At 42.1% G+C, this 26,617-nt stretch overlaps 1 protein-coding gene and 1 long non-coding RNA gene across 11 annotated transcripts in view; one reads left to right on the top strand and one right to left on the bottom strand.

Moving 5' to 3' along the window:
- Nucleotides 1-26,617, bottom strand: part of LOC126870003 (complexin) — a 325,327-nt gene that overhangs the window by 43,610 nt on the left and 255,100 nt on the right. Inside the window, exon 1 of one of the 3 annotated variants that reach the window (XM_050627303.1) lies at nt 19,662-19,786. The exons of 1 other annotated variant lie outside the window; for it this stretch is intronic. In XM_050627303.1, the coding sequence (XP_050483260.1) occupies nt 19,662-19,674 (13 nt within the window). In that variant the 5' untranslated portion in view covers nt 19,675-19,786. Of the gene's footprint in view, nt 1-19,275; nt 19,300-19,661; nt 19,787-26,617 lie in introns of those variants that run through there. One more of the 3 variants, XM_050627304.1, reaches the window with a different exon arrangement.
- The window catches only part of LOC126870014 (uncharacterized), a 302,893-nt gene that overhangs the window by 75,813 nt on the left and 200,463 nt on the right, over nt 1-26,617 (top strand). For all 8 annotated transcript variants that reach the window (XR_007691080.1, XR_007691073.1, XR_007691076.1 and 5 more), the window contains one exon: nt 14,324-14,375. This is a non-coding gene — a long non-coding RNA (uncharacterized LOC126870014). The remainder of the gene's footprint in view (nt 1-14,323; nt 14,376-26,617) is intronic.

Genomic DNA, 26,617 nt, shown 5'->3' with positions numbered 1-26,617 from the left:
GTTGAACGAAAAATTTCCTAATCCCGGCTCTTGCTCTTATCTTTATTGGTAATTGTTGTACGTATTTAATAGGTGGAAAAAGTCGCTACGTATTTAGGTTTCATTCGTTTGATTGCATAAATTGCGTAAAAGTATGAAATTGCGATTGAAATCAAATTTCCTGCGTTCTTTCTTTTAATAATTCTTCGTTAGCGACTGACGCTGTACCGTGATCGTGGAATGGGCAGCAACGTATCGATATGGGTCGAGGTACACACACGGGCGGAAAATTATCGATCTGGACGCAGAGCGAAAGAAGAGAACTCGCAGGTGGAAAGCAGTAAGAGTAAATTACTGGCTTACGGAACAATTCATCGTCGCCAGTCACGAAACTTGCGATCGTGAGAAAGGTATAGTGGAAACACAGGACGAGGTTGGAGGTTTAGGTTTCGACTAGCAGCCCAATTTCGCCGGCTACCAATCATTTTAGTAAATACATAAGAGCTAGATGCTAATGAGGCTAGGAATATTGGGTAGCTTCGGAGCAGCACGTGCTAAATTACATTACGTAAGTTGCGAACAGGTATCACTGCTTTAATGGATATATGCGAGTATTCTCTCCAGCATTAACCCATATCTCGCCTTTGTTTCCACGCTGGAACAATCCACGCGCCGCGTTGCCCTATTTCTAGCCGTGTCTCGAAGTAAGAACCGGGAAAAGATGTTTACTACGGCTGCAATTTACCCGATGTAATAAATATAATAAACGTGAAAAATATTCTGCATCTGAATTAACGGAGAAACAAAGATATCCGAACAATGGAACAGTCACTTTTCCGATACGAAGTTTTACTTGTTCGTATGGAGACGAATTTGTAGTATAATTGCAGTTCTATGTGCGATTTCCTATAATTAATAATCTTTTGTAACGTAAATAACGCTTGTACGACATTGTATTAGGTTAATTTGATATTAGAAGAACGCGAAGCTTCGTAACTTGTCAAGGAAACGATATCTGCTATTATTGCCATTATGAAGAACATGTCTTGTACATAATAATAGGTTCGTAACAAATGCCTTTCTCTGTTACAAGCGGCCATTATGTCACTTATAATAGAAGTTCGGATATCAGTGTATTCGGATAACGTTTGGTTGAAACGTAACGGAGAATTCTACTGTGTCAGTAAGAGAGTAAAGATCGATCCTTGATGAAAAGTTGAGCGCGGTTCCTCTCGACATTTATAAGAGAACTTATTCTTTTAAATGATATTAAACGTCCCTTCGTCGTCCGTGACTTTCGATTGATCTCAACTAAGTCTAGCGGAATATATCACTCCATCGGGATTGACTAATATGATGAAATCCACGAATCAAATTCATCTTTCTTTCTCTTCTCTTTAGTTATATTGACAGCGACGCGCCCTTATTGGAAATCGAGCGAATGCAAGACCTTTTTCCCCACGAATAAATGAGAATCGCATTTGTGTTGCAGAGTCGCCAGCCGACGGCGTATTCTAGTTCAATTAACGCAACAAAATTGATTGAATCTTCTTGCGCGCGGAACACGCTCGAAAGCGTAGTCCGCTCGACGGAATAGAAACTTGTTTCCGTCTTCGATGACAATTTATCGAGCTCGCTTGGAATTGCAAAGAAGACAGATCTATGCAGGCGAGAATCAAATTTGCTATCGTAGTTTCGCATCGATTCCGGGCTCTAAGTCGTCCTCTATCCGTTCGTTCTCCGCCTCTCTTCTCTTCTCTTCACTGGCTGCTCGAACTCGCTGGAAAATTCACTTGCCAGCGAATAATCCTCTCGTTTTCTCGGTCCGACCGGTTTTCCAGACTAACCCTTAATCCAGACGAAACAGGAACGCGGGAAAAGGGGGTGTGTGTCAGAGAGAGAGTGAGAGAGAGAGAGAGAGAGAGAGGGGAGAAGGACCGATTGCTATCTTGCACCGGTGCCTGCGACTCCTTTGAAATCAGCGTAAACTTGTTTCGCCATCAGGTGCAATATCTCCAGGCCGATGATTGGATAGCATATTGTCCGCCGTTGAAAACGAAGACTCGTGTCCACTCGTTCCTTCTCGCTCTGCTCGCGTGTTCGCGTCTCTTTTTATACTCGTTAGCCAATCCTGTATTGGAATGACGCGGTTAAGTCTTGTAAAATCCAGTTAAAATGCAGATCCGATCAATGAATTCGGTAACGATGTGCACCCGGTCGAAATCGAAACGAGCTTTTCTACCCGAACCAGATTTATGCGCGCCTCGTTTTCGCGTGTTCCGATCGAGAACCGTCCCGGTTCCGCTCGAAACTAACACGCGTTCAAACGATGAACTGGCCTAGGTTTACCGCTCATTCGGGTCACTCGGTTCTCATAGAGGATATACGGGTTTTATCTCGGGAAGAAAGCGGAAAAATCGGCCAGGCGATTAATTCAAAGCGAGTACAGTCGAATAGAATGCAATATCCTATAGAGTATCGAACAACTCTACTACATTTTCCACTTGTTGTTTCCCTTGTCCATTGTGGATTAGCGTTTTAATTCAACGCCGATCGCGCTACCAGTTTGCTGTAAACTTTCGTTAAGCGTAGATTCAATTAGCCTGCGACGACGACGACGACGACGACGACGACGACGACGAAACCGCTCGTTCCAGTAAAAGCCAATGTTCGTCGTGAAGCTGTGCAGATGTTCCTAACGAGGCTTTCTCGTGTTCGGGATATCCACAGCCACCGATTCCTTCCATTAAATGACCCTTTTATTCGCAGATAAATTCCTAACACTCTGTTACAGCAGTTGCCTTCAATTTTAAAGCTGCATCGGAATACCCCGAGAACCTTTTCATCGGTTTCATCGCATTCGGTTTTTACCAACGCACAACCGTTACTTCTTGTTTTTCGCCACGACGACGCGATCAAAATGCAGATATTATGTTTTTCCCGGTGGCGATCGATTTTCGATCAGCGGAAGGTGCAGCCAGGTTTTTATCCTTTGTGGCGAGCTCTCGCATAATCCTGAGAAGGATCGTCGAAAACTGCGCCTGCAAGTGGCAGATTTGCATCGAAATCGGATTTCGCGGCGAACCAAATCGGACTTCCACCCCGTGAATTTTCGTTTGCCGCCGAATTACTTTCGTTCTCCGTCTTGACGCGTCGCGCGACATCGATGCGTCTCTCTTTCCATTTTCTTCGATGATTTTAGCTAAGAGGTGGTCTTAAAAGTGACACGACAGAGGGATAAAGTAAGCTTCGAGAGGACCAAGCTCTTCCCTTTATTGCTGCGATGCAGCAACATATTGTCCAGACATTTTTGCGCTTATGAATAAAACATGATGGAACATTGTCTGTCACTAATGCAAGCAGATGTCTGATAAAGAATTCCCTATCTGAAAATGCAATTTTCCACTTCATTTAAATATACGTACATCTAACGCGAACATATTAAATATGTACGTGCATATGTGCATCGGTGAAAAGTTTAAGTAAACTGGATACGTATATTGAATGTTGATACATTTTCGTCTAGTCTCTGCGTAAACAGTCGAGCTTCGTTATTCGATGAATACTGTTTTAAGCTACCAGCTTCTCGTTAATTTATAAATTTCGTCAACATTCGTGTATCGTTAACACGAACTGATTATGGCGTCTTAGCAGGAGAGAAAAGTAAACCGTTAGATATCGCACTGAATAATTTCGTGGTTTAATTCGAAAATGGAATCCCTTCCACGTAAAAATACGTGCCGACTTTTCGATCGCCTACGAGAGAACTTCGATATTACTTAGCTACTTAGCTATTACTTAGGAGTTCGCAAGTTTGAAGATTAGACAACTCTCGTTCGACATCAGTGAAATTTACACATCGCGCGACCGGAACAATCAACGTGCCCCGCCAGTACCAGTTCCCGATAGCCTTCCCGACACTTCCGCGAGTAGAAGATCCGACAGGATCCTCTCGATCTTTCTGCAGGAAATGAATAACCGGGTACCGCCTCGAGCGATTCGGTGAGATCGTTATTTTAACCTTGTTCGATAGATAGGCAATAAAACGTCGACGCATAGCTAAGGAAAACAATTTCGTTCGTTCTTTTTACTTTTGTCCCTCAACACCTACAAACGCAACGTATAAAAACTGCAAGCATTCGACCACGAGTCTTGAGTCTTGTGTACAGTTTGGCCGTGATTTGAACAACTATTTTAACTTCGCTATTTCATTGTAATATTATACTTAATCGTTTTCGTGAACGAAAGCCTACAAAATTATAAAAGCACAATCAAGTTAAGTTATTGCTCAGCTACTTCTTTTTTATCATTAATTTTACCTGACACTAGCAACACTATCTCGACAACGCAATTCGCACTCTCTGACTTCTCAACTCACACACTGACTGTTAATTCGTCTTTCCCCCTTAGCATCCCTTTGTCTTTTGTCTTAGCCTCACCACGCACGTGTTCCGCAACCGCTGGTGGCCAGGGTCACGCAGGCCTTTTCCGCCAAACTATTCGATCGAAGGACCAACGATGCATTGTTCGGCCTGTCGGCACTTTGGCTTTCTCGCGACATTGTTTATAGTTCACCCGATATCTCTTAGCCCTTTCGTCCACGATACAACGATATAATTAATTCTACGATCTTAGAATTTTTATATTTCGACATATTTAGCTCGAAACTTGGGATACGCAGTGGCTCGAAAAAATATTTGACACAAATTTGAGATATGTTTTAATGTTAAAGAAAGTAGAACCGTGTCGATCTATCTCCTCGCGTGTCGTTTTTTTTTGTATCATAAATGAGTCGTATCGTAATATTTGCATTCGTAAACACCAAAACCGGACGAACTGAAATCGATCTGTTCCTGATAATTCCGAACTCCTGGACTATGCAAGTTTCTTTTTAAATTTAAGAAACGATTTTCAAGCAAGTCTGACATGAAGATAGATGGCACCTCGTGGAAATGTCCATTGTATTTATATGTTTGCGAGGACGTCAATGATCAAGGCGAATATACCGATCACGTAACGTGCAAACAGAAACGTGAATTCCATTAAGCGAACATTAACGAACCATCTGTTCTCCATCCGTAGAGAACCGACAGTAGGATCGGACGCGGTCGACATCGATCGGCTCGAGAGCAAATTCTAGAGATGCGGTTAATTATGTCAAAGTGGCTTAATCAAGACTACTTGACTCGAGCTTATGGCTGCCATACGCTTGCTGCAAGGACGTAACGGTGCAAACGTGTCACGTGAATGTCAAATTATTCGCTTCGGCCAGTTATCGATTACTGATTACGATCCAGTCATTTAAGACAATAGGATAATGATAATCCTTGACTGATTATCGTATCGCCGATCATTTCCTTCTGTTAAAGCAGAACCGCACGATTGACGTCGCACCAGTTAAGAATCTTCCAGTATCAGATTCCATCAAGATTTAAACAAAAATTTGCTCTGTGGTTATCGTTACTCTTAATCACCATTAATGATCCGCAAACACAGCTTTGCAAACACTTGGCTTTGAACAATACAACCATTCGAGCCTGTTTCCGCTGATAAACGTATCCGCAGATTCGATTAGGAATCACAAATTCCATAGTTAAACATAGATTCGTATATTTTAGATTTTCAATTTTCACCAAGAACGACGTATTTGTATTAAGAGAAATTTTCTATGGCAATCGTTGGTGTACGTTTAGCGAGTCACTATGATTCCCGAAGAAACGAGCTAAAATATTTACGAAACGTGGAAACAAAATGTACAATGTGTACTAATAACACGATCGAAACCCGAACAATCAGAAACATATCTGGTTCGTACATCGTTTATGCAAATTGGCCAAGCATATCTACGAGAAACGAAGCGTTTTTAACAAATGGGAAAGCGGAATATGATCGGTCGGAATCTGCAAAAATGATCGATTCACGAGGGCGACGAGGAGGAAGCGCGAACGACGTGCGAAATTTCAAAGAAACCGAGCAAAGTTTCTACCGAGTTGCTTTTATTGTCGATTCAGAGACGAATTTCCTACAAATATCAAGGAAGCACGAATCGTGCAACACGAGCATCGCATGGTAACCTCTGCTTCTTCTTTTTCTTCTTCATCTTCTTCCTCCTCCTTCGCCGTATAGATACTCCGACGCAAAACGATCGTTCTCGTTCGGTTGCGATTCGAGATTTTGCGAGCTCACGGATTGAAGTATTCCCACAGAGAGCGTCGTTATTTATGGTCAAGGCTCTGCGCGATCGCGCGAGTTTTCCCAACCGACGAAGACATAATTTTCGTTCACAGCTATGTCACTGGTTACATGGAACGGCGGAAGTTCCGGTTGCACGGAAACCTTATATGCAGTTGGAATAAATCCAACGATTCGAGTAAGAATTCAATCGTAAGGTGGAACGAATCCAATATAATAATTTGATTTTGAAACATGATTTGTCAAAAAGTGCTGCGTCCACGACTAAACTGTTCATATCGTAAATTCGTATTATCGAAGCCACACACGAATTTAGATTTCCAAAGAATGATACTAAAATTATCGATGAAAAATGTTACGATTTTCTTATACGATCATCGTATCACACAGAGCTAAGTAAGTTGAAGAAAATATGGCCGAATGGAATTAATTGTACAATCAGATACAGTTCTCCTGCGACAAAATTAAACTCTATGACACGATAAATAAGATTCGCAACAATTGTGCAATGTGACGAATATTTTGTTAAAAACGATTGGAATTTGTTCGAAAATTAACGATCCTAAACTATTTCGTTCTTCCGGAGAAAGAAAGAAAGAAAGAAAGATGGAGGGTAGCTTTTGCCACGAACTCTCGACTGTAATTGTTCATCGCATAACCGATACTTGCGTCAAAATGGTTATAACACATTTGAAGCATATCGCTCGTTACTGTCGTCCCTCGTTACTTCGCCCCCATCAACCCCATATTTTCACTATAACATTTCCTTTCTCCACTAAAAGCATTCGTTAGCTAGAAATGTCCCGTTGAGAAGCTAGAAATCAATCCTCGTTCAAAGCTACTCTATCCCGGAACACAGCCTCCTCCTTCCATCCTTGAATTTACTATGGCTTTCGCTGGTTGTCAAAGCGGTTGCACGAGGATGTAAATGCAGCGGGGCGCGTCGATGAAACGCGTGACGCTGCGAATATACGTGGAAGAGCAGTAGCTGTTTCTCGGTGTCGCGAACTTTCACGTAAAATTCCCTTCCACGTGCCATTTCCATTCTCATTAAGAACAAGACGCCCGAGTCGTCGTATTTCGATCGTGGCAACTCTATCGTGGCGATGAGCATCTGGAAAGTTTACTGCGCCACGCATCTTGGTCCAATTACAAGTCTACCAGGTCCCGATGTGGCGAAAATCCCGTGGGCGCCTCGTAATTAGCCGTAGAAACGGAGTAGAAAATAGAAGTGTAGCGAAGTTGGTCCCGGTCGTATTCAGAACACGTCGTAGAATTAGTCCTATTGATTGCTGCTCTCCTCTCTCATTCTGTCTCTTTCTCTTCGGCTGTCTGTCTGACCGACAGCGAGGCGATAACTTCGTTCAGACGGAAATACGAGATGATCTTCGTCTGGAGACAGGGCCGGTTGTGTAGCCTTGCTTTGCCTGCCACAATAGAGGGGTAATTTCTCTTCCTCCGTTTCTGATTCCCTCTTCGCGTCGCTCCTCTATTGCGAGGTCGCGTCGTCGTCGTCGTCGTCGTCGTCGTCGACTAACTTGTTTCGAGTTGGTTGTACTTTCGCGAAATTGCCAAGTCGCAGCCGGCGTGGCCTCTGCTTTTCAGTCGATCTTGTTCGACACAGAGGACCGTTTTCAGCTAATTAACAGCAGCGTATCCCAATCAACGCCACTTTCATCGATTGGACGATCCGTCTCGAGAGTTCTGTAAATATCGGCCAACCAACGCTGTGTTTCCGATTCTTCTGACGCTATTGCGCGGAGAGTTGCCGTTGCATGGAGAAGTACGCGTTTCTAGAAATGTTATCCTGGCAATTTAATTATTAAGCTGCGGTTACGTCACTGATGCTTTAATATCGTAAAATTCAATTCCGACCAGAATAATCAAATTTCTCGTATATTATGAAACGCCATTCGTCTTTGATACAATAACGAAGGGACGAGAAGATATAGCGTACTTTAGGCTCAGCAAACGGAAGATAGGAAAAATCAGGAAACGATTCGAATGACTCTGTGTTAATCGAACACGATGAAAATTGCGACGCTCTCGTAACAGTTCCAATGAAAATTCAAAACGTTTCGTATAATACATACAATATGTATATTCATGATATTTCTTCTCTTTTCGAATATTCTCACGATCCTGTATATTACGAAATTACAAGGAAAAACCTGGTATAACGAACAGATAGGATGCCTGTGCTCCGTACGAATTATTGGAAAAGAATTTACTCGATCGTAGCGACAGGATTTATTACACAACTCTCTAAGTACTCTGACTCAACGTTGCCTAAAGACGTAACAATCGTCGATCGAGTTCCGTGCTTCCTCGAAATAGAACCCTCTCTTCTCTCTTTGCAAGAAAGATTATTTTCGTCAAATGCTAAGGAAACTAGGTTGAGCAATAACCCAGATACATAAGAAAAAGGAACTTTTGCCTCTTATGCATCCAGCGTTTTAAATATCGCTCTGGGAACCGTTAGTTACCATTTTCGTGTGGCTTTAGCGTCATTTTCATAGGACCTGCGAGATAAGGCTGCAAGAAAGAGCTGCACGCGATACGCGCTAAGGCCACGGCGAGTAGCCAAAGGAAAGTCAAAACACGAGAACCGTGGAATGCTTAAAGCAAGCTACCTATCGCGAAAGAGACGTCGACAGTTGACACGACCTTGTCAGCAATAAAACTCGAGTGTGTCACGAGTAGGTCAAGCATCTCGCTGACCAACGTGAAGGATGTGCTGTGCAAAGAAACCTACACTCGACGGTCACCAGCCGAAGGTATTCCTCGATCGTTCGTCCTTGACTCCTCAATCGGACTTTGATTAAACGATTTCGAAATGTTCGGTTCGATTCACTAGGTCAGTTTAGATTAAAGAATTACAATAAGGGTGGTGCTATTAAAGAAGAAGGTACTTTACTTTGAAAGAGAATTTTGAAGAAAAAAAAAAAGAAAGAAACTGCAAAATATCACATAATTTGTGGAGCAAAGTATTCTTTTCTTTGGGTCGATAAAGATACAAGAGAGCGTCGTCCGGATTTGTAATTAGAAAAAAAAATCGTATTTTGTAGATTTGTATTTTAGTTTAGGAAAAAGTTTGTAATACTTTTAGTCTTATCGACGCGTACGTTGCGTCGCTTTATCTATATTTGAATAATTTTCCTCGTGGTTTTGTACGGTTTGAACAAACATCGTTACCTAAAATAAAGACCTTTCTGATGAAAAAGGGACGTAAGTTTGGAAAACGAGATAGCTATATCTCAATAGCGTGATAGCGAATATTAAAGAAGAATTCGCGAAACGTTTGCCGTGTCATCGAAGCGAAACGAAATTTTCCAAGCGATTTTCAGAAGAAACCTTTGCAAATTTACCCACGTTCTACATTTAAATGACAAATATTACGAGAGATATAACTTTAGAGGTTGCCCTCGCCAAAGATACATCTTGTTCTCGTTGCCCTGACTGCAGTTGGAAAAGCTTCAACAGCGTTCGACTTAATAGCGACGTTTGTCTTAGGTCGACGTTGCAGCTGTTACTTCAATTTATTTATTGCACTTCCGATTAACGAGCAACCGATGAACCGTTCAAACTGTAATTACGATACAACTTGTGCTCTTTTATTCAGTAAGATACACGAACACGAACCGATAGTTGAATGTTTTACCAGCAATTAATTAATAAAGTTAAGCAGCTTGCTACCAAGTTAACTTGAAGCGAACTCAAACTTCAATTGGGGAATATTCGATGAAAAATTTCGTTCGTTACCATCTATTACCAGTCTATTAAGTCCATGTTGAATCTTTCAGATTGATTTGGCCTAGCCTTGCTTCGAGATATAAATAGCGAGTATAGGAAAGAAACGTTGGACCAGAGAAAAGGACGTAACGCCGTGTATTTATGGGAGATCGGCCGAAGTCGCTTTCAGCTTCTCGCGATATACGTGTCGCGTGGTGGCGGAAGGGGATTGATTCATTTTCACTGAGCTTTTCTACCCAGGATCAAGCTGTATTCAAGCAGCTGCCGCTTATCGCGATAGCAAGGGCTTGTTCACAAGCGTCGTTAAAAAAATACGGGTCACACGGCAGGCCAGTGGTTACCAGCTCGCTTTTTCGGGAACTTTAATCTTACGTAGTTGCACTTTAAACAAATCTTTACAAGTTATCAATGTTGATAAATTCCGAAGAATAACGCTAAATAATAAGCTAACATTTGGCAAGAAACAAATTTGTAAAAGAGAAGAAGCATAAGATAAAATTTGCCAGTTTCCGATATCATCGGTTGATTAACTAATTAGATTGCAATTTGTGAAACTACGATTTTTAACATACAAATTGCGATAACGTAATCTACGAGAAGTAAGGAAAAAATATTGGATATAGTTACGCTGTAAACACTTTATTACGAAATGATAAGTATACCGCGCATGTTTATGCATTTTTTGGGAAATTTGAAAGTCTAAAACTGCACAGAATGCACGTAATATGCAAAAATATATAAAATATTCAAAGCATAGTACTCGTTACACCTAACACCTTAGCAGGTAAAACAATTTTCTACCTACGTTCCACTTTTTTAATTATCCTCATCGAGGAATTTGCATAAATATCCGCAGTCTAGTTATAGTCAAATATTGAACGCAGCTTGATATACGAATCTAATAACGAATTTTGCATTCTCAAATGAGAGTTTAAGCGTTTCAACGATCGCTGATAACGATAGCTATTATCAATCGCATTGGATCGTTTCAACAAACACCGTGTAAGTACAAAGAAAGCAAATACGATCCATTTTTGATATTGTGTCGTGCAAAGACCATTATACCACTCGTATTTCAGTCTACGTTCAGTATTTTCTTATAATTAGAACGTTTATTAATGTTTATACAATTTTCATTTTTATGGACATAAACAAATGGGACTTAGACAAAAGTCTATAGATAGACTTCATATAGTAAATATCATAAAGGATACTTCTATATGTATTTTTGCATCTTACAATTTTCCATAAATATCTAAAAAAAGCATACTGATATTTGCATAACGTACGAGTTCATTTGTAGAAGCATCTTTTTAAAATGATCTTTCTACGCTTCTTGCAATCTTGCTTGCTGCATGTTTCATGCTTTCTATGCATTACCTTTTGCATTCTTAAGTTTCCGAAAAATGCACAACCTTCTGCTAATAACTTCGTAAGGAAGCATCTACGACGAAATTTCGCACTACAATTCTTCTCTTATTCCCGATTCTTTTGAATTATGCTCGTCGAAGGGGCCTATATAAAGGAAACTTTGCTCCAAGTCAGCCTATCGCAACACCCATTATTCATCGTTATCGCAGAAAAAAATATTTCGTTAAATCAACAAGAGAAGTGGAAAACTCGCAGTATCCTTCCATCTAATCGTCTTCTCAGATTCCAAGGCGAACACCTGAATTCTGAGAAGGAACCTTTTTTCTTTCTGCGCGACACGCTTAGCTCGACTCCCGACGTGGAAAAGTAATACGCCTGTTTTTTTTTTGCCAGTGGGCCGAACCGCGACTTGGGAACCGCTGACGTGGAGGGTCTCTTTTGCGAGCAACGGAGAATGCTCGAAGCAGCGACCGTTTCGAGGGAGAAGTAGGCCAGCTTGTGCACGTAAAGACTCTATTTTTTGTGACGCATAACCGTCGAGGTCGGTCAAAGGGAAACCTCAGCAATTCAGCGAGATGTGACACGTGACGTTGGGATCGCATGCCAACCGATCGGTCGTCGATCCTTGAATACGAATTAACCAGCTCCCTTCTGGGCTTTTCTCAGTCACGAGCCAACCAGGAATCGCGTTCGAAGTCGACAAAATTATCCGTGGAGAGATTCAGAGACCACGAGGGAGTGTTTTTGTTCGAAGAATAAATGAAGGATAAAGAGAGAGAAAAAACACACGAGGAATATCCATTTCTCACGATTTTTAGTTTTACAGAATATTTTGATCGCGAGAATCGTGATCGTGGAAGTATCAAATCGCGATGATCGCAATGTTTAAAATATTTATGCAAGATAGCGCGAACGATTTGGTATACCGGTTAGAAACAAATTTGAATAAAACAGCGAGTTGGACAAGAATCGCTACGATTACCGCAAAACAATGACCAATCTAATATCCTTTTTATGGTGTTTAAGTAAAGTTATAAATTTCATTTCATGAACAACACAGTTTAAATTCATCGAACGAAGGTTGCGGCGTTTCTAGTGGACTGAAACGCTGAAACTGAATTTTCTCGATAAAGTTGTTCCGCGACATTCCTTGTTTCTCCGCCTTACCCACCGAACGAAATTTCAGGCAAGAAGCTAACAGTTGCCGAGCTGATAATGTTTTTAAATTATTCTCGACTAGTTGAACGCTCGAAGCGCGATAAGCTCGACTAGCTTCAAGCAAAATACAGCAGGAATTATTGCTACGCTGGGATAAGGATAATCCTCACGTTCGAGGATTAATTGTATAGTTCCGAGTTCTCTCGCGTGAACGCTATCGGGTCGCTTCGATCTAACGATTAACCGATTCTAATTGCACGTTCTAGCACGCACGTGACCGAACGGAATTCCTCTGCGAATCGGGCAAACCCGACGAACCGTAGGGATATTCGAAATGCCAAATCCGCTTTGCGAAATTTCCTCGTCCCGTTTTGCGAATTAAGGTTTGTTTCTTCCGATTCTCATGCAAATCGCCAATTAAATAACTCGATCGTTACGACTACTTGATACGCGCGAGAAGTACAATACCTTGGAATTAGGTAAGTGTTTTCGGTTCTGTGATTTGTTGTTAGCGTGGATCTTTAGTTTCGTGTCTTGAAATTACGCGGTTACAACGATCCATCGCGGTCTGTTACGGTGAACGTCGACTTCTTCCCGTGTAATTAGCTCTTATTGTCGGTGAAATCAAATTAATTGCGATTCAGAGTCGGCGAAGCACCCACCGGTCGTCGATAACGGTCGTCTTTTTGCGCGTCACGCCGGCCGGTTATTAATTATCTCGAAATTCAACGACCGCCTGTGTCGTGACAACGTCCCCTTGAAACCTGCTAATTAGCAATCCACCTATTGCGTCTGGATTATTTTTTCGAGAACATAGACGTCGTGTCCGTTGCGTCGAACGATAGAATTCTCCGGTTGGAAAATGTTTGGCGATCGAGAACTAGACAATCAGAGTGTTTATGACGGTACACGTAACCATAGTATTATACGATGAAATAAAATAATAGTTCATGTGAAATGCGATTATAAAATGTATAATTAAACGATAGAATAATATTTAATTTCATATACAGGATGGTTGGTAACTAGTGGTACAAGCAAAAATTTAAAAATTTAAAAATTTAAAAATTTAAAAATTTAAAAATTTAAAAATTTAAAAATTTGAAAATTTAAAAATTTGAAAATTTAAAAATTTAAAAATTTAAAAATTTGAAAATTTGAAAATTTGAAAATTTAAATATTTAAAAATTTAAAAATTTAAATATTTAAAAATTTAAAAATTTAAATATTTAAAAATTTAAAAATTTAAAAATTCTAAAATTTAAAAAATTAAAAAATAACGTCAATCGAGACAACGATCTACGATCCATTATAACGAGACGCGATAAAGTGCACGCGTACCGAGCGAAAATTCAAAGTCGATTTTCTCGAAAACAAAGCCTCGAACAAAAAATTTTTATTCTATATTTTCGACATCTTTTTTCGCGTAGAATCACCCCCTTTCCGCTTGTATCACCAGTTACCAACCACCCTGTATATTTGGCTAAAACGAGATAGTAACAAAATAATATCGATATTTTTGTTAGAACAGAATTATACAACATGCTCTACTTTTAACGTTAGAACCAGCAAATTCGTTGGAGCGACGCGGCTACAGTTCCCCTTCTTTTGCAATTACTAGAACCGTGTAGGTACTTTAGGCAAAATTAATATTGCTTTTTATTAAGATCCAAGTGCAAATATATCTTCCAATTTTATTTTCAAATACAGCGTTAATTATAATCGTTTATCTACAGTTTAGAATTAAAGACTCACTATATTTGGCGTTAAAGAAAGCCGAATAAAGAATCTATCGTTTAACAATTGTTTCTGTCTCATAAAAAAAACACGACTGGAAATAATAGAAAATGATAATTATTTCTAATTCTAGGTGGGACGTTTCGTGAGATACCTCAAGCATCTAACAGAATATCACTGCACGAGTAAGTAACTGCTATCTTTTATTCCTAATGATACGTGCCTATAATCTTTTGCAAAACACTACATATTTGTTAGACTTATAAAATTCAAATTCGAAGCTTTTTCATCGTTTATGGTTACAGTTTACAAAACGCTTGTTGTTCACGGCTCGCGTGAAACGATAGCAAGACGTTTAGACAAGCGAAAATCTTAACCAGCAGCTTCGAAACGAGACTGAACACCGTTGATGGTGAAATTTTAAAGAATCGTAAGAACGATGGGCTAGAACAGCCGCGAGGCACCAAGGAATTTGAAAGAGTAATTCGCGGGGCTGTTCGTAACTGAATCGGGAAACGAATAAACTGAATTGTATATTTCGTGTCCCATTGCATTGGTATTCGTTAAATCAATTAAATTATTGACGCTCGAAACGATGGGATCGGTCGGACGAACATTTTTGCATCTGTCGTTTACCGATACGCCGGCTGCAAAATCCCAGCTGCAAATTCTCGATAGATTCGACAATAAAATATCGAACGCGTTTCAGTACTCTTTATTACAGCGTACGCGTGAATATTTTCGTTTATTAACGTAGAGACACGGTAAACGGTAACGATCGTCCTTCTAACACCTTTTTATTTCTTTTTCTTTTCTCGTCAAAATGATGGACGAGGTTAATTATTCTCATATCGTTAACGCGAATGGTCGAATTGCCCGGCGATGGATTAGCGAGCTAATAAGGGAAAAGTGCGTGTAAATTGGCTGGTCATTGTGTTCGAGGGAAGTTTCATTACAGTCGTAAAAAGAAACGCTATTGTTCGTAGGATGGAGCGATCTTGAAAGCAAATGTGTCCGTGGTTATTCCGGTGAAATACACCGGCGAGTGTAGAGCGGTTTAAAGTAGTAACAACTAGAACGTAGCTATATTTGTTCGTCTTCAGTGCTATCCCAATTAAATCCACAATGGATAACATTGTTCGGCGAATGGGATAGAAACGGGTAAGAGTATCCAACTCAGTGCTAACTACGAGTAGCGGCCATCGGGCAATCTGTCCCGGGAACCGAATTTGAATTTCGATCTCCAAACGTGGTTATAGTTGGAACGAGAATTGGCGTTCACCGGCAATTAAACGTGTCCGATATTGATTTGTTTCTATTCGCGCAAACTTTTGAATTTTCAAATTCCATTTTTTCAATTACCGCAGCCTTTAACAACGTATTTTAAACGTTTTGCTTATCAGTTCTGATCAAGTCTACGTGATCGTTAGATTGCGAATGTTTAGGCAATTTTAGATTTTTATGAATAGATCAATAAACAACTAGAACATCAACAGTTTCTTTCATTTTCTAAATAGTATAATTTTAACATTTTATTCTGGTTATCCGTAATGTATATTTTTGCACGTTACAAGTAAAAGTTAGTTTATATATATCCGAACTGAAGGCAACATAACGCCGTTCGAATAATCGCGTCATCGTACAGGATCGTTCGTTTAATCATCTTCGAATTATTCTATAAAAATAGATATTAAATTGAAAAATTTTCGGATGAAAATGTAACGACTTTTTTCAATTTTTACCCTTGTTTCCCATATACCGTTCCAAAAATTGTCCATTAATCCCTTAATTGGTGGTGTAATAATTAAAATTCTACTGTATACGTATCCTGTACATTTTTACTCGTCCATATTTTCCACAAGCACGTACACATTCGCAGCCGTCGCGTTCACATTCTACACCAACACCCAGCTACCGAAAACAGGTCGCCATTTTTTCGAAGCACAGTCGACGGCGTGACGAAAAAACTTTCCCCTAATTAACCCGCACGCTATCCCTCGCGTTTGCTCGCTACCAGCGAACCACACGTGCCTGGTGAAAATCGTTACCTAAACCTAAACTACTGCACTGTGGCTAATGAGAAGCTGATTTTCGAAGGGCGTTCCGACCCTCCAACTCGCGCCACGTTGCCTCTAAAATTAATTTCCCTCCGGCAAACGGACTTTGTTTACGGCGGTCACGTTTTTCGCAGACTCTTTCACGCAGACAATCGATTTCGCGCGTTCCGCTCTGCATATATTCGCACTCGTTACGTGACCAGCTTCGTCGAATAAGCGAAAATTTTGCCACCCTCAAACTCTCTCGTTCCAACACGCTTCTTGCAATGTTCAATTTTTCGTCGTACGGACGATCGATGATTTTCCTCCCGCTTCGACTGTAAATATCCTCTTTTCTCTCTCTTCTTCCCTCTCTCTTCCTTTCTTTTTCTCTGTCTCTTTGCACACTCTCGCGACATACCCCCCTGCTTCTGCCCCTTGTTTCCCGCGTTGGCATATTTATCGCGCGAGCGCGCCCGAAAGCGCGATTCCGCTGGAAAAGCGAGCGCGAACCCGTAATAATTTACAAGGAGTTAGAGCGTCAACGGGCTGCCGTGTTAGCAGATTCAACGCGGCCAGGAACAAACGGATAGATATTGGGCCGGCTTGTCAACGCGTTATTTACGACTCGTTGTAATGTATTGATTTTGCGCGGGTCAGGATACCGACGAAACCAGCCGTGTTTCGGGCTTGCCAAGTGAAATACGCGCGGTTGAACGACGTAGACGGATGACGGATTTCCTGCGATCCTTCTGTCCTCCTTACTTTAAAATCTACGACGAAACGTGCCAGAAGTTTTATTACTTTCTCGTGTCTTTGTTTTCCTTGCTGCGATTGAAAATATTTGCTCATTGTTCGAGTCTCTCAGAAGGAGGCAAATTGATCGCCCTTCTTAGATCAAATCTGTCATTAAACATTCCAGAAATCTGAACTTTTAGTACTTTCTCGCGTCTTCGTTTTTCCCCGTATCGAAGATGTTTAGTCGTTATTCGTGTCTCTGAGAAGCCAAATAAATGGCGGATTTCCTGGCGTCGTTCTACCTTTCTCTGACTAAATCTACACCATTAGTTATCCCAAAACTTGGTTCTTTTTATTTCAAATATTCGGTCATTGTTCGAGACCCATAGAAGCCCAATTGACTCCACTTATTGCGAATTTCTTAATTTCGTTATCCCTGGCTTTGAAACTGTATAATTAGAATGAATCGAAACGATCTCTTTAAATATCTCAACGTATTCTGGAAGATAAAGATACGTTAGATGAAACGTTTTAACGGGCAACTGCAGTTCTGGTGAACGTAGACACGTTTTCGCGATTGAAAAATTGTACAGTGTTTCTAGAACCGACCGTTTAAGTTACCATTGTTATTTTTTAGAAAACGAATTATTCTATACGAGCACAGAACGTCGCGTAAACGACTTCGACTATGACAGAATTATCGAATCGTACAAAACTACCAGCCTGTAATACGTAATGTACAATATACTATAATCTGTGACGTTTATCTTTCCGCGAAGAATTTTCACGCACACCATAGCCTAGCTACGAGAGAGCTACCTTATCGAGGTTGGAACCATTCAAACGGAAGTTTGGATCCGCGAAAGAAAAACACGAGAGAGCGCACCGGAGTAGAATCGGAACGTCGTATGCAGGCAGACACGTTGGAGAGCACTCGTATTTACGAAATACAAGGGGAGCACGGAAATGGGAGTGGCCCGAGACGGTTTTCAAGCAAAGGAAACGCCGAGCATGAAAACACAGTTCCGATGTCGAATTGTTACGGACAATTGACCGCGAGAACATAGATTATTTTATTGACTTTGGATATATCGGGTTGGCAACCAAGTGATTGCGGGTTTTGTCATTAGGTGGTATCGACAAAATTCGCAATCACTTAGTTGCCAAGCCGATATATCATGACACACAATTCGCCGCGTAATCGAAACTTGCTGGAGCTTGTAAAATGTTCTGGAAAGAATTGCTAAAAAGAATTTTTGGGTCATGAGTCTTGTCCATGTATTTGCTACGCTAAAACATCGGCTCTTACGAATTCGTTTCTTTGTTTTTCGTTGGAAAAGTTGACCTTAAAAGCTCCTTTTTTCCCTAGAAACCGCGCTCGAGAGTACACATCAAGGTGTACCGATCTTTTTTAATTCTGTGGAGATAAAGAACGCCTGGCGTAGCTGGAATTTATAGCAGGCAAACTCTCCCGAACCCTCCTGAACCGTTTCGTTAACTTTTTTCGCCGCGCGCAAGCCTCGAATATAGTCGATAGAATTTGAATGCATTTCGAGACGATTCTAAAAGTGGTAACGAGCAAAGTTTCGTAACTGGGGTGTTGCACCAGGCGGTTGTTTTCCATCGAAACGCACTCCGTTCTTTTGTTTTTCCTCGTTTTAAACGAGCACTGGAATCGTTTCAAATTTGGTGTCACGAAGGAGGAGCGAAAGGGTCTGGCGAGCGAGGCGGGTCTCGAAATTACATCGAAAATCTTGCGAACGAAAGATAAAAGATAAATTTTTATTTCGCGGACAACTAAGTTTCGTGCAATCAGAATTTCTCAGTCTATTCGTTACGGGTCGAGAATACGTTAAAAATTTAAATATACAGAGTATGATATAAGTAGATCATGGCGTTTAAGGAGGATCGTCACGCACGAAGCTGCATTGCGTAGGTCGGGTCAAGTTTTCTCGTTTAAGTAGAGCAACGCACGTATATGTACACACGTTTAGCGTATCTATGGGTAGTAACAAATATGCATACAGATTAAACGAGAACGATAATCGTAGACAAATTACGAGATGCTGGAACGAAGCTCGGAACATAGCGAACACTGAAGCGATGCAAGCACACTCGGAAAATACACGGCTCTCCGGAAAAATTGTCAATTCAATCCCGAAGTAACAAAAACTCAGAAAGAAAAATCTGTACATAGATGGAAACGATCTGCAAGTTTCGCGTAGTTGACTCGAGGTGAATTTTTTTGTTTAAACGTGCCAGAAGATAGGAGAGACAGAAAGACAGAGATTATGTTTGATGTGAACAATACCTGAGTCCGTTCGCTGCTACAGGCAGGTAAAACGTGGTGTTTGGTGGCGCGCCACTCTGGAGCCAGTCCCCTTGGTTGCGGCCGCGATGACACGTAATGACTGGTGAAGCGAAAAAACGGGCAAAACTAAACCATGGAACTTATAGCGTGGTGGAAAAGGAACGCGAAGGGACAGGCTCCAGCTCTGTTTTGCTCGCGTTACTATGATCGATGGATCGATATCGGCAACGGGAGGAATGAAGAACTCGTATAACTCGCGCGTTTCGTCTCGTTCGCAACTGTTGCAACGATACGTGGCGTTGGTAGCGTACGTAGCGGCCGCGAGGAATCAACAAGAGCAAGTGAAGAGGCTAAGTAGTGCATGCTTGGCTTTCTAGCGGACATACCCAGTATGTCCATGACTCGGCCTCGTGGCTGCGCTCGTGATGCTGGCGACAGTAGTACTGGCGTCGTTTCGGTCAGACTTCAGTTGCCAGTACCGACGACGACCACCACCACTTCCACCACCACCACCGCCGCCGCTAGCATCGTCGGCGTCCCCTATCAAGAACCGAGTTCCCCACCAGCATTCTCTAGTGGGCGTGCTTCCACGATAGTCGGAAGGGGTACACGGTGGACAGAGAGGGGTAGAAAAATGTTGGTCTCCCCCTCTGGAACGCTCTTCTAACCCCTTTGCCGCGTCCTAGCCTTGCCTCTGCGAGTAGAGCCAGCCTGTAACCCTGCGCCTAATATTTCTACGGGACTCTGTGGAGCCGACGCCGATCGGTTCTCCTTCCGAGAAAACCAGAGTCCACGCATCCCTACGATCCAGGGTGGATGGCGAGGATTCTGTGCGCGCGCGAGCTCCAATCGACGAGGTCGCGGGAGATGTTAGGGGAAGTGCGTCGCAGCTCACCCTCGAGATAAATCGACGACACTGGGTCAGGAAAGAACGGCTTTGTAATTTGGGCTAACACCGCCTTCCACCGTTCTCCTTTTTCCTTTGTTTTCAATGATTTAATTCCATTAGGGCGTCGAATACCGATCAGGTTTCACCGATTTTTCTTCACGTTACGAACGTTAATGATAAGCAGCGTTGGCAAGTTCCCTTATCGCCGATCGCTTTTATGGAAAATCCATCCAATTTAGCCGGGTCGAATGTCTGAAAAAACCAGGTGGCGGAAGAAGAACCGACCGGTCAATGATAACAATTCGAGCAGAGTTTTATCCAGTTCGATTCCGGCTATTGTTTCCCTCATGCAAGTGAAATAGAAACGTAAGTCTCGGTGAAATTTCGCCGGCGTAAAATCACGCGTAAAAGCTTTGGTGGAAGAAGCGGGAAGCCTGCAAGCGGCAGGGACACAGACGGCAACGTACAACAGAGGACGCGATTCTTGCACTCAAGTGAAATTGCAATTACTAAACGCGAAAGGTTCTCGGAACACACGCATTCCGCGCGCCACCGGAAACCCATTAAGGAATATTCCCGCGTACAAGCCTCGCTTAATGAGCGATATAATTTATTGCCACTACTTAGAACCTGGTCTAGTTGCGGTTTGTAGTTAATAGGACCTACGATCTTCGTGTCATTAACGGCGCGAGTACGTAGGAAGGTAAGATGCCACCTTCGGCCAAGAGGACCAGGTTCTCTGGTTCTCCTCCTATTTCGACTAGCTTTATCGAAGCTAGCGATCGCTACCATCGAACTTGCCCTTTGCTACTACCCTTTACCAACCCATTTGAGTCCCTCCGTCCCGATTCACTCGCTCATTGTCTGGCTTCTCGTTCATTGTCCGCCTCTATCGCTGCTTGTACCACTCGTATATCTCTTCTCTCTGCCTATTCGAATTCTCCTTCGTTTCCTACGTCTCCATCCTCTTCGTCCATCCACCATGCTGCGCAGAATAGGAACTTGATAGACACCGAGAGGAACACGCACCCTTCATCTTCCAGACACTCGGTTCTCGAAGATTTATCGGGCTTTTCACGCACATATCAGAAACTTCACCATTCCTTTCATCCCTCAAAATTGTTCGATGCTATTATTTTCTGCTAAGGTCAGAGGTTTTGTTTATTTTCTAACAAAGAATCGCGAGATCAGTCGTATTAGCGAGGCGTCGAAAACGAGGAAACAATAAAACTTGAGCTTTCTTCAGATTCGAAACGCTGGATGGGACATGTTACTAACAATCAGCATGAAGGGCAAAATTGCTGTAAGTATATCTGTAATCATGTTACGGAGGAAATATGTTTAATTAGAACAGAAAGTTGGTAAATCCTTGATAAATCAACTGCGGATATTCATATGTTTCTGAGAAATCGAAATATTACGAAATGTAAAGAATATTCGTAATACTTAAATATATGCAAACTAAGATAAGCCACTTCTAATGCATAGAAGGCGAAACGAATCGGTATTCAAATTCTACTTTTTCAATCGTTGCATCCAGTACGTTGCAAAATACGTTTAGAATGCATGTGCAACTACGACAAAAGAACGCGTAATTAAATCCGTAATTAAATCACAGTTCCTCTGTTATTAAAACATTTAAATTAATTAAAAATTTATTAATTAAAACACAGAGACACAGTCAGAGAACACAAAAAACACGAAGGGTACATACGTAAACTTAAGAAATTCAAAAATCTAGAGAATATGCATAATAAATAAAACTCTGCAAAATGTCCGAGGTAAACCATTTGTTATAATATAGAATGTGAAACAAATTACGATATAGAAGCTGAAATAAATCGCTACGCAGATTCTACCTCTCTGTCCAATGTTGTATCCAATATGCTGTTAAATAAATCGCCAGCGACATACTCCATGAAGCAACCCCTAAAACTTCCACGGGTCTCTTCTCCACGCGCCCAACGCAACGCAATGCAACGACTAGCAACGAGATACGACTCGATGGAAGTCGACTATTGCCGCTTCAACAAGCCTGACCACTTAACGAAAAGAAAATCTCGGTCTCGGTTATTCGCGATAAAGCAGCGAAGCGTTGCTAACTTATGGCACGTAAGCCGAGAGACTAGAAAGGCTAGGGTAAACCGTGAAGGCGGCCGAATCCATAAACATCGGCAATCCACTTGTACGAGGCTACGAGAATCTCGAGAGGGAGAGAAACAGAGACAGGGAGAGAGAGAGAGAGAGAGAGAGAGAGAGAAAGAGAGAGAATTGAAGGCGATCTCTCACCTGTTTACGCGACCGCCTGGTACTGACGTGCTCGCGCGTGTACCGCCTCGTGTGTGCACGGGGTCTCGAGCTGGCTATCGGCTTGATAAATACAAGCAGTCGTTGAATAATGCATCGGCCGTTCCGGCACTCGGGAGTAAACAAGTAACCTAACACCGGGGTCCGGCACCGTCAGGATACTGATTCGCCTAAATCCTCTGCCACTGTCCGTTCGACTTGACTTGTCGCCGCTCAACATTCGCGACCCCTGTGCACATTTCATTGGCACGATACCCAAGGTTGGACACCGTTTTGCCTCGTAAATTCAGCACGATATAAGCGAGGCGAATCTCTTTAGATTCGTTGCCCATTGGTTTGGAAAAAGAACCGGTAGTTGTTTCGCCAGCGGCGTGGTACTGATTTAATGAATAAAACGACGTTAAATTCTTGGCTGGCTAAAGGCGGACGCGAAATCGATACGCTCTCTCCAGAGAGATCCTTTCGCCCAGGTGCGTTTAACGCGACGAATTTTTCGATTGACCGACCGCGTAATTGCACTATGGCCCCTGGTCGATCCTTGCCGCTTCCAGTGGATCGAACATTTGAAAAAAAATCTACTGCTCCTCCTTCCACTTTCTCTCTTTATCTATCTATCTATCTATCTATCTATCTATCTATCTATCTATCTGTCTGTCTATGTGTGTCGAATCTCGGCAAAATGGACTGGTTTGAGGGGGAGAAAAAAAAAGAAAGGGCGAGGGTAGAGCAAAAATAAATTTATCGATTGAAAGAAAGGAGAAAAGGTAATTTCGTTGAAAAACGCGATAGCTGCAGGCGCGCAATGAATATCGAAAGTGATTAAAAAAATATACGCTCGTCATGAATATTAATGCCATCGGACCCGTCGTTGAATCGAATATGAAGCGCAGCTTTTCGGAATGATAGCAGTCGCAAGATCCAATTTCCTTGGTTCGATAAAAAAGAAGAAAAGAAGAAAAATGAGCGTACATACAGTCTTTCAAATATTTGTTAGAAATTCTATAAATCCATTTGTTCCTCGTGATACCGAATAGTATTTGGATATCGAAACCGTGCAGAGAAAAGGGCTGTGGATACTGTGATCAACGGTATCGATATCGTCTTTGGCCTTCATCCTGCTCTTCCGAGGCAACGCTGACAACGAGATTGATATCCCGCAAAAACACCTGGTATTTCCGATAGCGTAAAATATGCAAGTACAAACGACTAAACGAAGCAGGTAAAACGACCTCACTGGCCGGCGTCTTGGAATTTCGTTGGCTCGAAGAATTCCCTACGCACGTACCTGCACGCAAATCCACGACAGGGATCACGCAAGCCGCTCGCTGCGAGGCAGCTCGTTAGCCCAGCTCACAGCTACGACTGCAAGTTCGAAACATATCGGTTTCCATTGCGTTTCGTGAATTGAAACTACACAGGTAGCGCATCCCAGCGCTCGAGCGATCAATTTTCCTCGACTGATTGGGCCACGCTGTCAAAGGATCCTCGAAATCGAGCGATTTGACTTCGAATCTGTCTGTCGAATTATCGGTCGTGTTCTGTGTCATTTACTAGGTCTCTTTTATTCGAAAAAAAATCGCTTTGTAAATTGCCAGGACGAGGCGCAGTAGCGGAAGAAGGAAAGTTTAAACTTTGCTGATTTACCTGTTTTTTCTTTAAGCCCTCGAAAAACTTCTGAAAAGATACATCAACTCGTACGTAAAGTTCCGAGATTATAAATTTACCAGTTTCTGATGTACGTCGGATTTTGAACGCGATTCGCAGAAAGCTAGAATTTGGAAATTGCACCTGTTAAGGAAACCGAGTACGCGAGAACACGCTGCGATATCTGGTTCGTAAAGATGCCACGTCGTGGCTACGGTTTCTGGTTTCTTAAGTTCCTTGCGTCTGTTAAATTTATAATAATTCTTCATACGATAATTCTCTAAATGGAAGATAGAAAAACGAGGAATAATATTTCCAACGTGAGAGTTAATCGCGTTATCAATGTTCGACTATTCGCCATTAACAGCATTTGCGTTAGTTTCTTGCACGTGGCTGGCATAGAATCGTTCCGAATCTGCTTCATACTACAACTCGCGCAATGTTTTCGTGGTATTTAGTATTTATCCTAAGCGACAGAGTGCTGCGTTCCCTTAAGGTTTCGAATAATTGCCAACTTATCAACCAAGATATTTTCCTTGAAATTTTGCGAATAAAATTATGCAACTTCGCAGATGTTTCGACGAGCGTTATACGCGCAAAGTTCGATCGTGGACAAGGAGACGAGTCGATAACGAGCTTGTGTTTATACCGTCATGGGGGTCTTACCGGTTAAACCAATGCTAATTAGTGATAATTAGTTCGGTAATAGAGACTCTTGGATGGCCGCATGCAGGCTGATTGAAATCTCGAAACAAGCGTCCTTCGGGACTTTTGTCGGTCGTGACAAATATTTACCACGAAATTCGTCTGTAATTCCCATCCGGCCATCTTGCGTTGATTAGGTCCGAGTATTTACAGTGGTGGACGAGTTCATCACGTCTGCGCCGCTTAGTATGCCGAAACACGGATTGCTCGTGTGTTCCATCAACACGTCTATCGTTATTAACGTCCGCAATTACCGAAACGGTTTAATATCTCCGGCCACGCGAAATTATCTCATTAACGTGACGACATTGCGCTCGAGACCGCGACGCGAATCGCAAAATCGTGCGAAGAAAGAGACGCGCGAGGGAAAGTTGTGTTGGAACACAAGTGTTAAGAAAAATACCATAGTTGTACAAAACTAAAGATTGTATTCGACAAGACCAGCGAATTGGTATAATACAGACAGCGGAACAGATAACTGTCAGCAATACCGCGAGAAGTATCCGACACAAAATTGAAGTAATCGCTTCTTCATCGTTAAGAGTCTTCGCCTTTCTGCTATCAGTTTTTCTATAGCTGATAAATACCAACAATTACGTTACGTGCAATGAAATTTCAGCCTGTTTGGGAAGTCCAAGCTAATCGTACGTTTTCGTCGTCGGAAATATTCAAGAACGTCCATACGACGTTAAAAGTACTTTTCTATGTAGCTAATCGATAAGAAGACCGACACAAACCTTTCGAATCAGTATTAAGAGACGAAATTTACGGAATACGAGTATATTTGAGGCTTGGCGTTACAACCTACGGTGTTACTCGCCTGATCTAAAAACGATGCCACACTCGATCACGTTTGGGATCGCATTTTTGCTTCGCTTCTCGCAGTACCAGCCTGATCACGGAGAATCACGGGGATCCGAAGACTCCTCAGTAATTCGGTTTAATATCGTCTGGAGGCTAGAGGGTTGGCTAGGCCGGCACGAATTGTCGAGGATTGTCGTCGTCCTGGTCGGACTCCAGGCAGTCCTGCTGCCAATCATTATCTCGATGGTATGCAGACATACCACCACGTGCGAAACCGGGTATGCGATGGCTTCCTGGGAGACGGTCTACGACGAGAGCGGGTCGATGAGGGAATACGTTGGCGAAGGGACTGCGTGGCTCCAGGAATGAGAAGGGGCGACAAAGCCCAGGCACCGGTATATTGGCATACCAACGGCCGGTGATATGGGAATACTTCAAGAACAACTTTATAGCCGCCGACACGACTGAATTGAGACGATCGGGATGCCCTTTTCTTTTCTCATGCTTCCGGCTCTATCGTTTCGTCTTCTCTCACTTACTCTGCCTTCCGATCGGGAAAACCTTCCAACTTTCCGCCTACGAGCTGCTTTTACGAATTCTTGATTCTCCATACCAATATACAGGGCATTCGGTGACAGATGAGGCCGGTGGGTTTAACAGGGATAGATTTACGAAACATGAAATTGATTCGTCAAGTAGAATCAGTCTAAAAGCTGTCGTATTAAATTCGAAAGGGAGAGAGCATTTCTTTCGTGCAATTGAAGTGAACTTAGGAAAGGAAAACGCGATGTAAATGAGTGATTTATACGTCAATTGCTGGCAGGTGTCTTAATACGAGGCTGAAGATCGTAGAGGAGTTTGGTAAAAGTATCAGTGATGCGACTGATCTTGTAGTAATCGGTATTTTTGATAATGCTTATTATGGTAAGTAGAACAGAGTCGGATTGAAAGTTGTATTAAGCTTGAAACGGAGACTAGTTTGTTCGTGTCTCC

This window comes from Bombus huntii, chromosome 10, assembly GCF_024542735.1.
Source record: "Bombus huntii isolate Logan2020A chromosome 10, iyBomHunt1.1, whole genome shotgun sequence".
NCBI classification, from domain to species: domain Eukaryota; kingdom Metazoa; phylum Arthropoda; class Insecta; order Hymenoptera; family Apidae; genus Bombus; species Bombus huntii.
The sequence above is the reverse complement of the archived record's forward strand: the minus strand, read 5'-3'. Positions and strand labels throughout refer to the sequence as shown.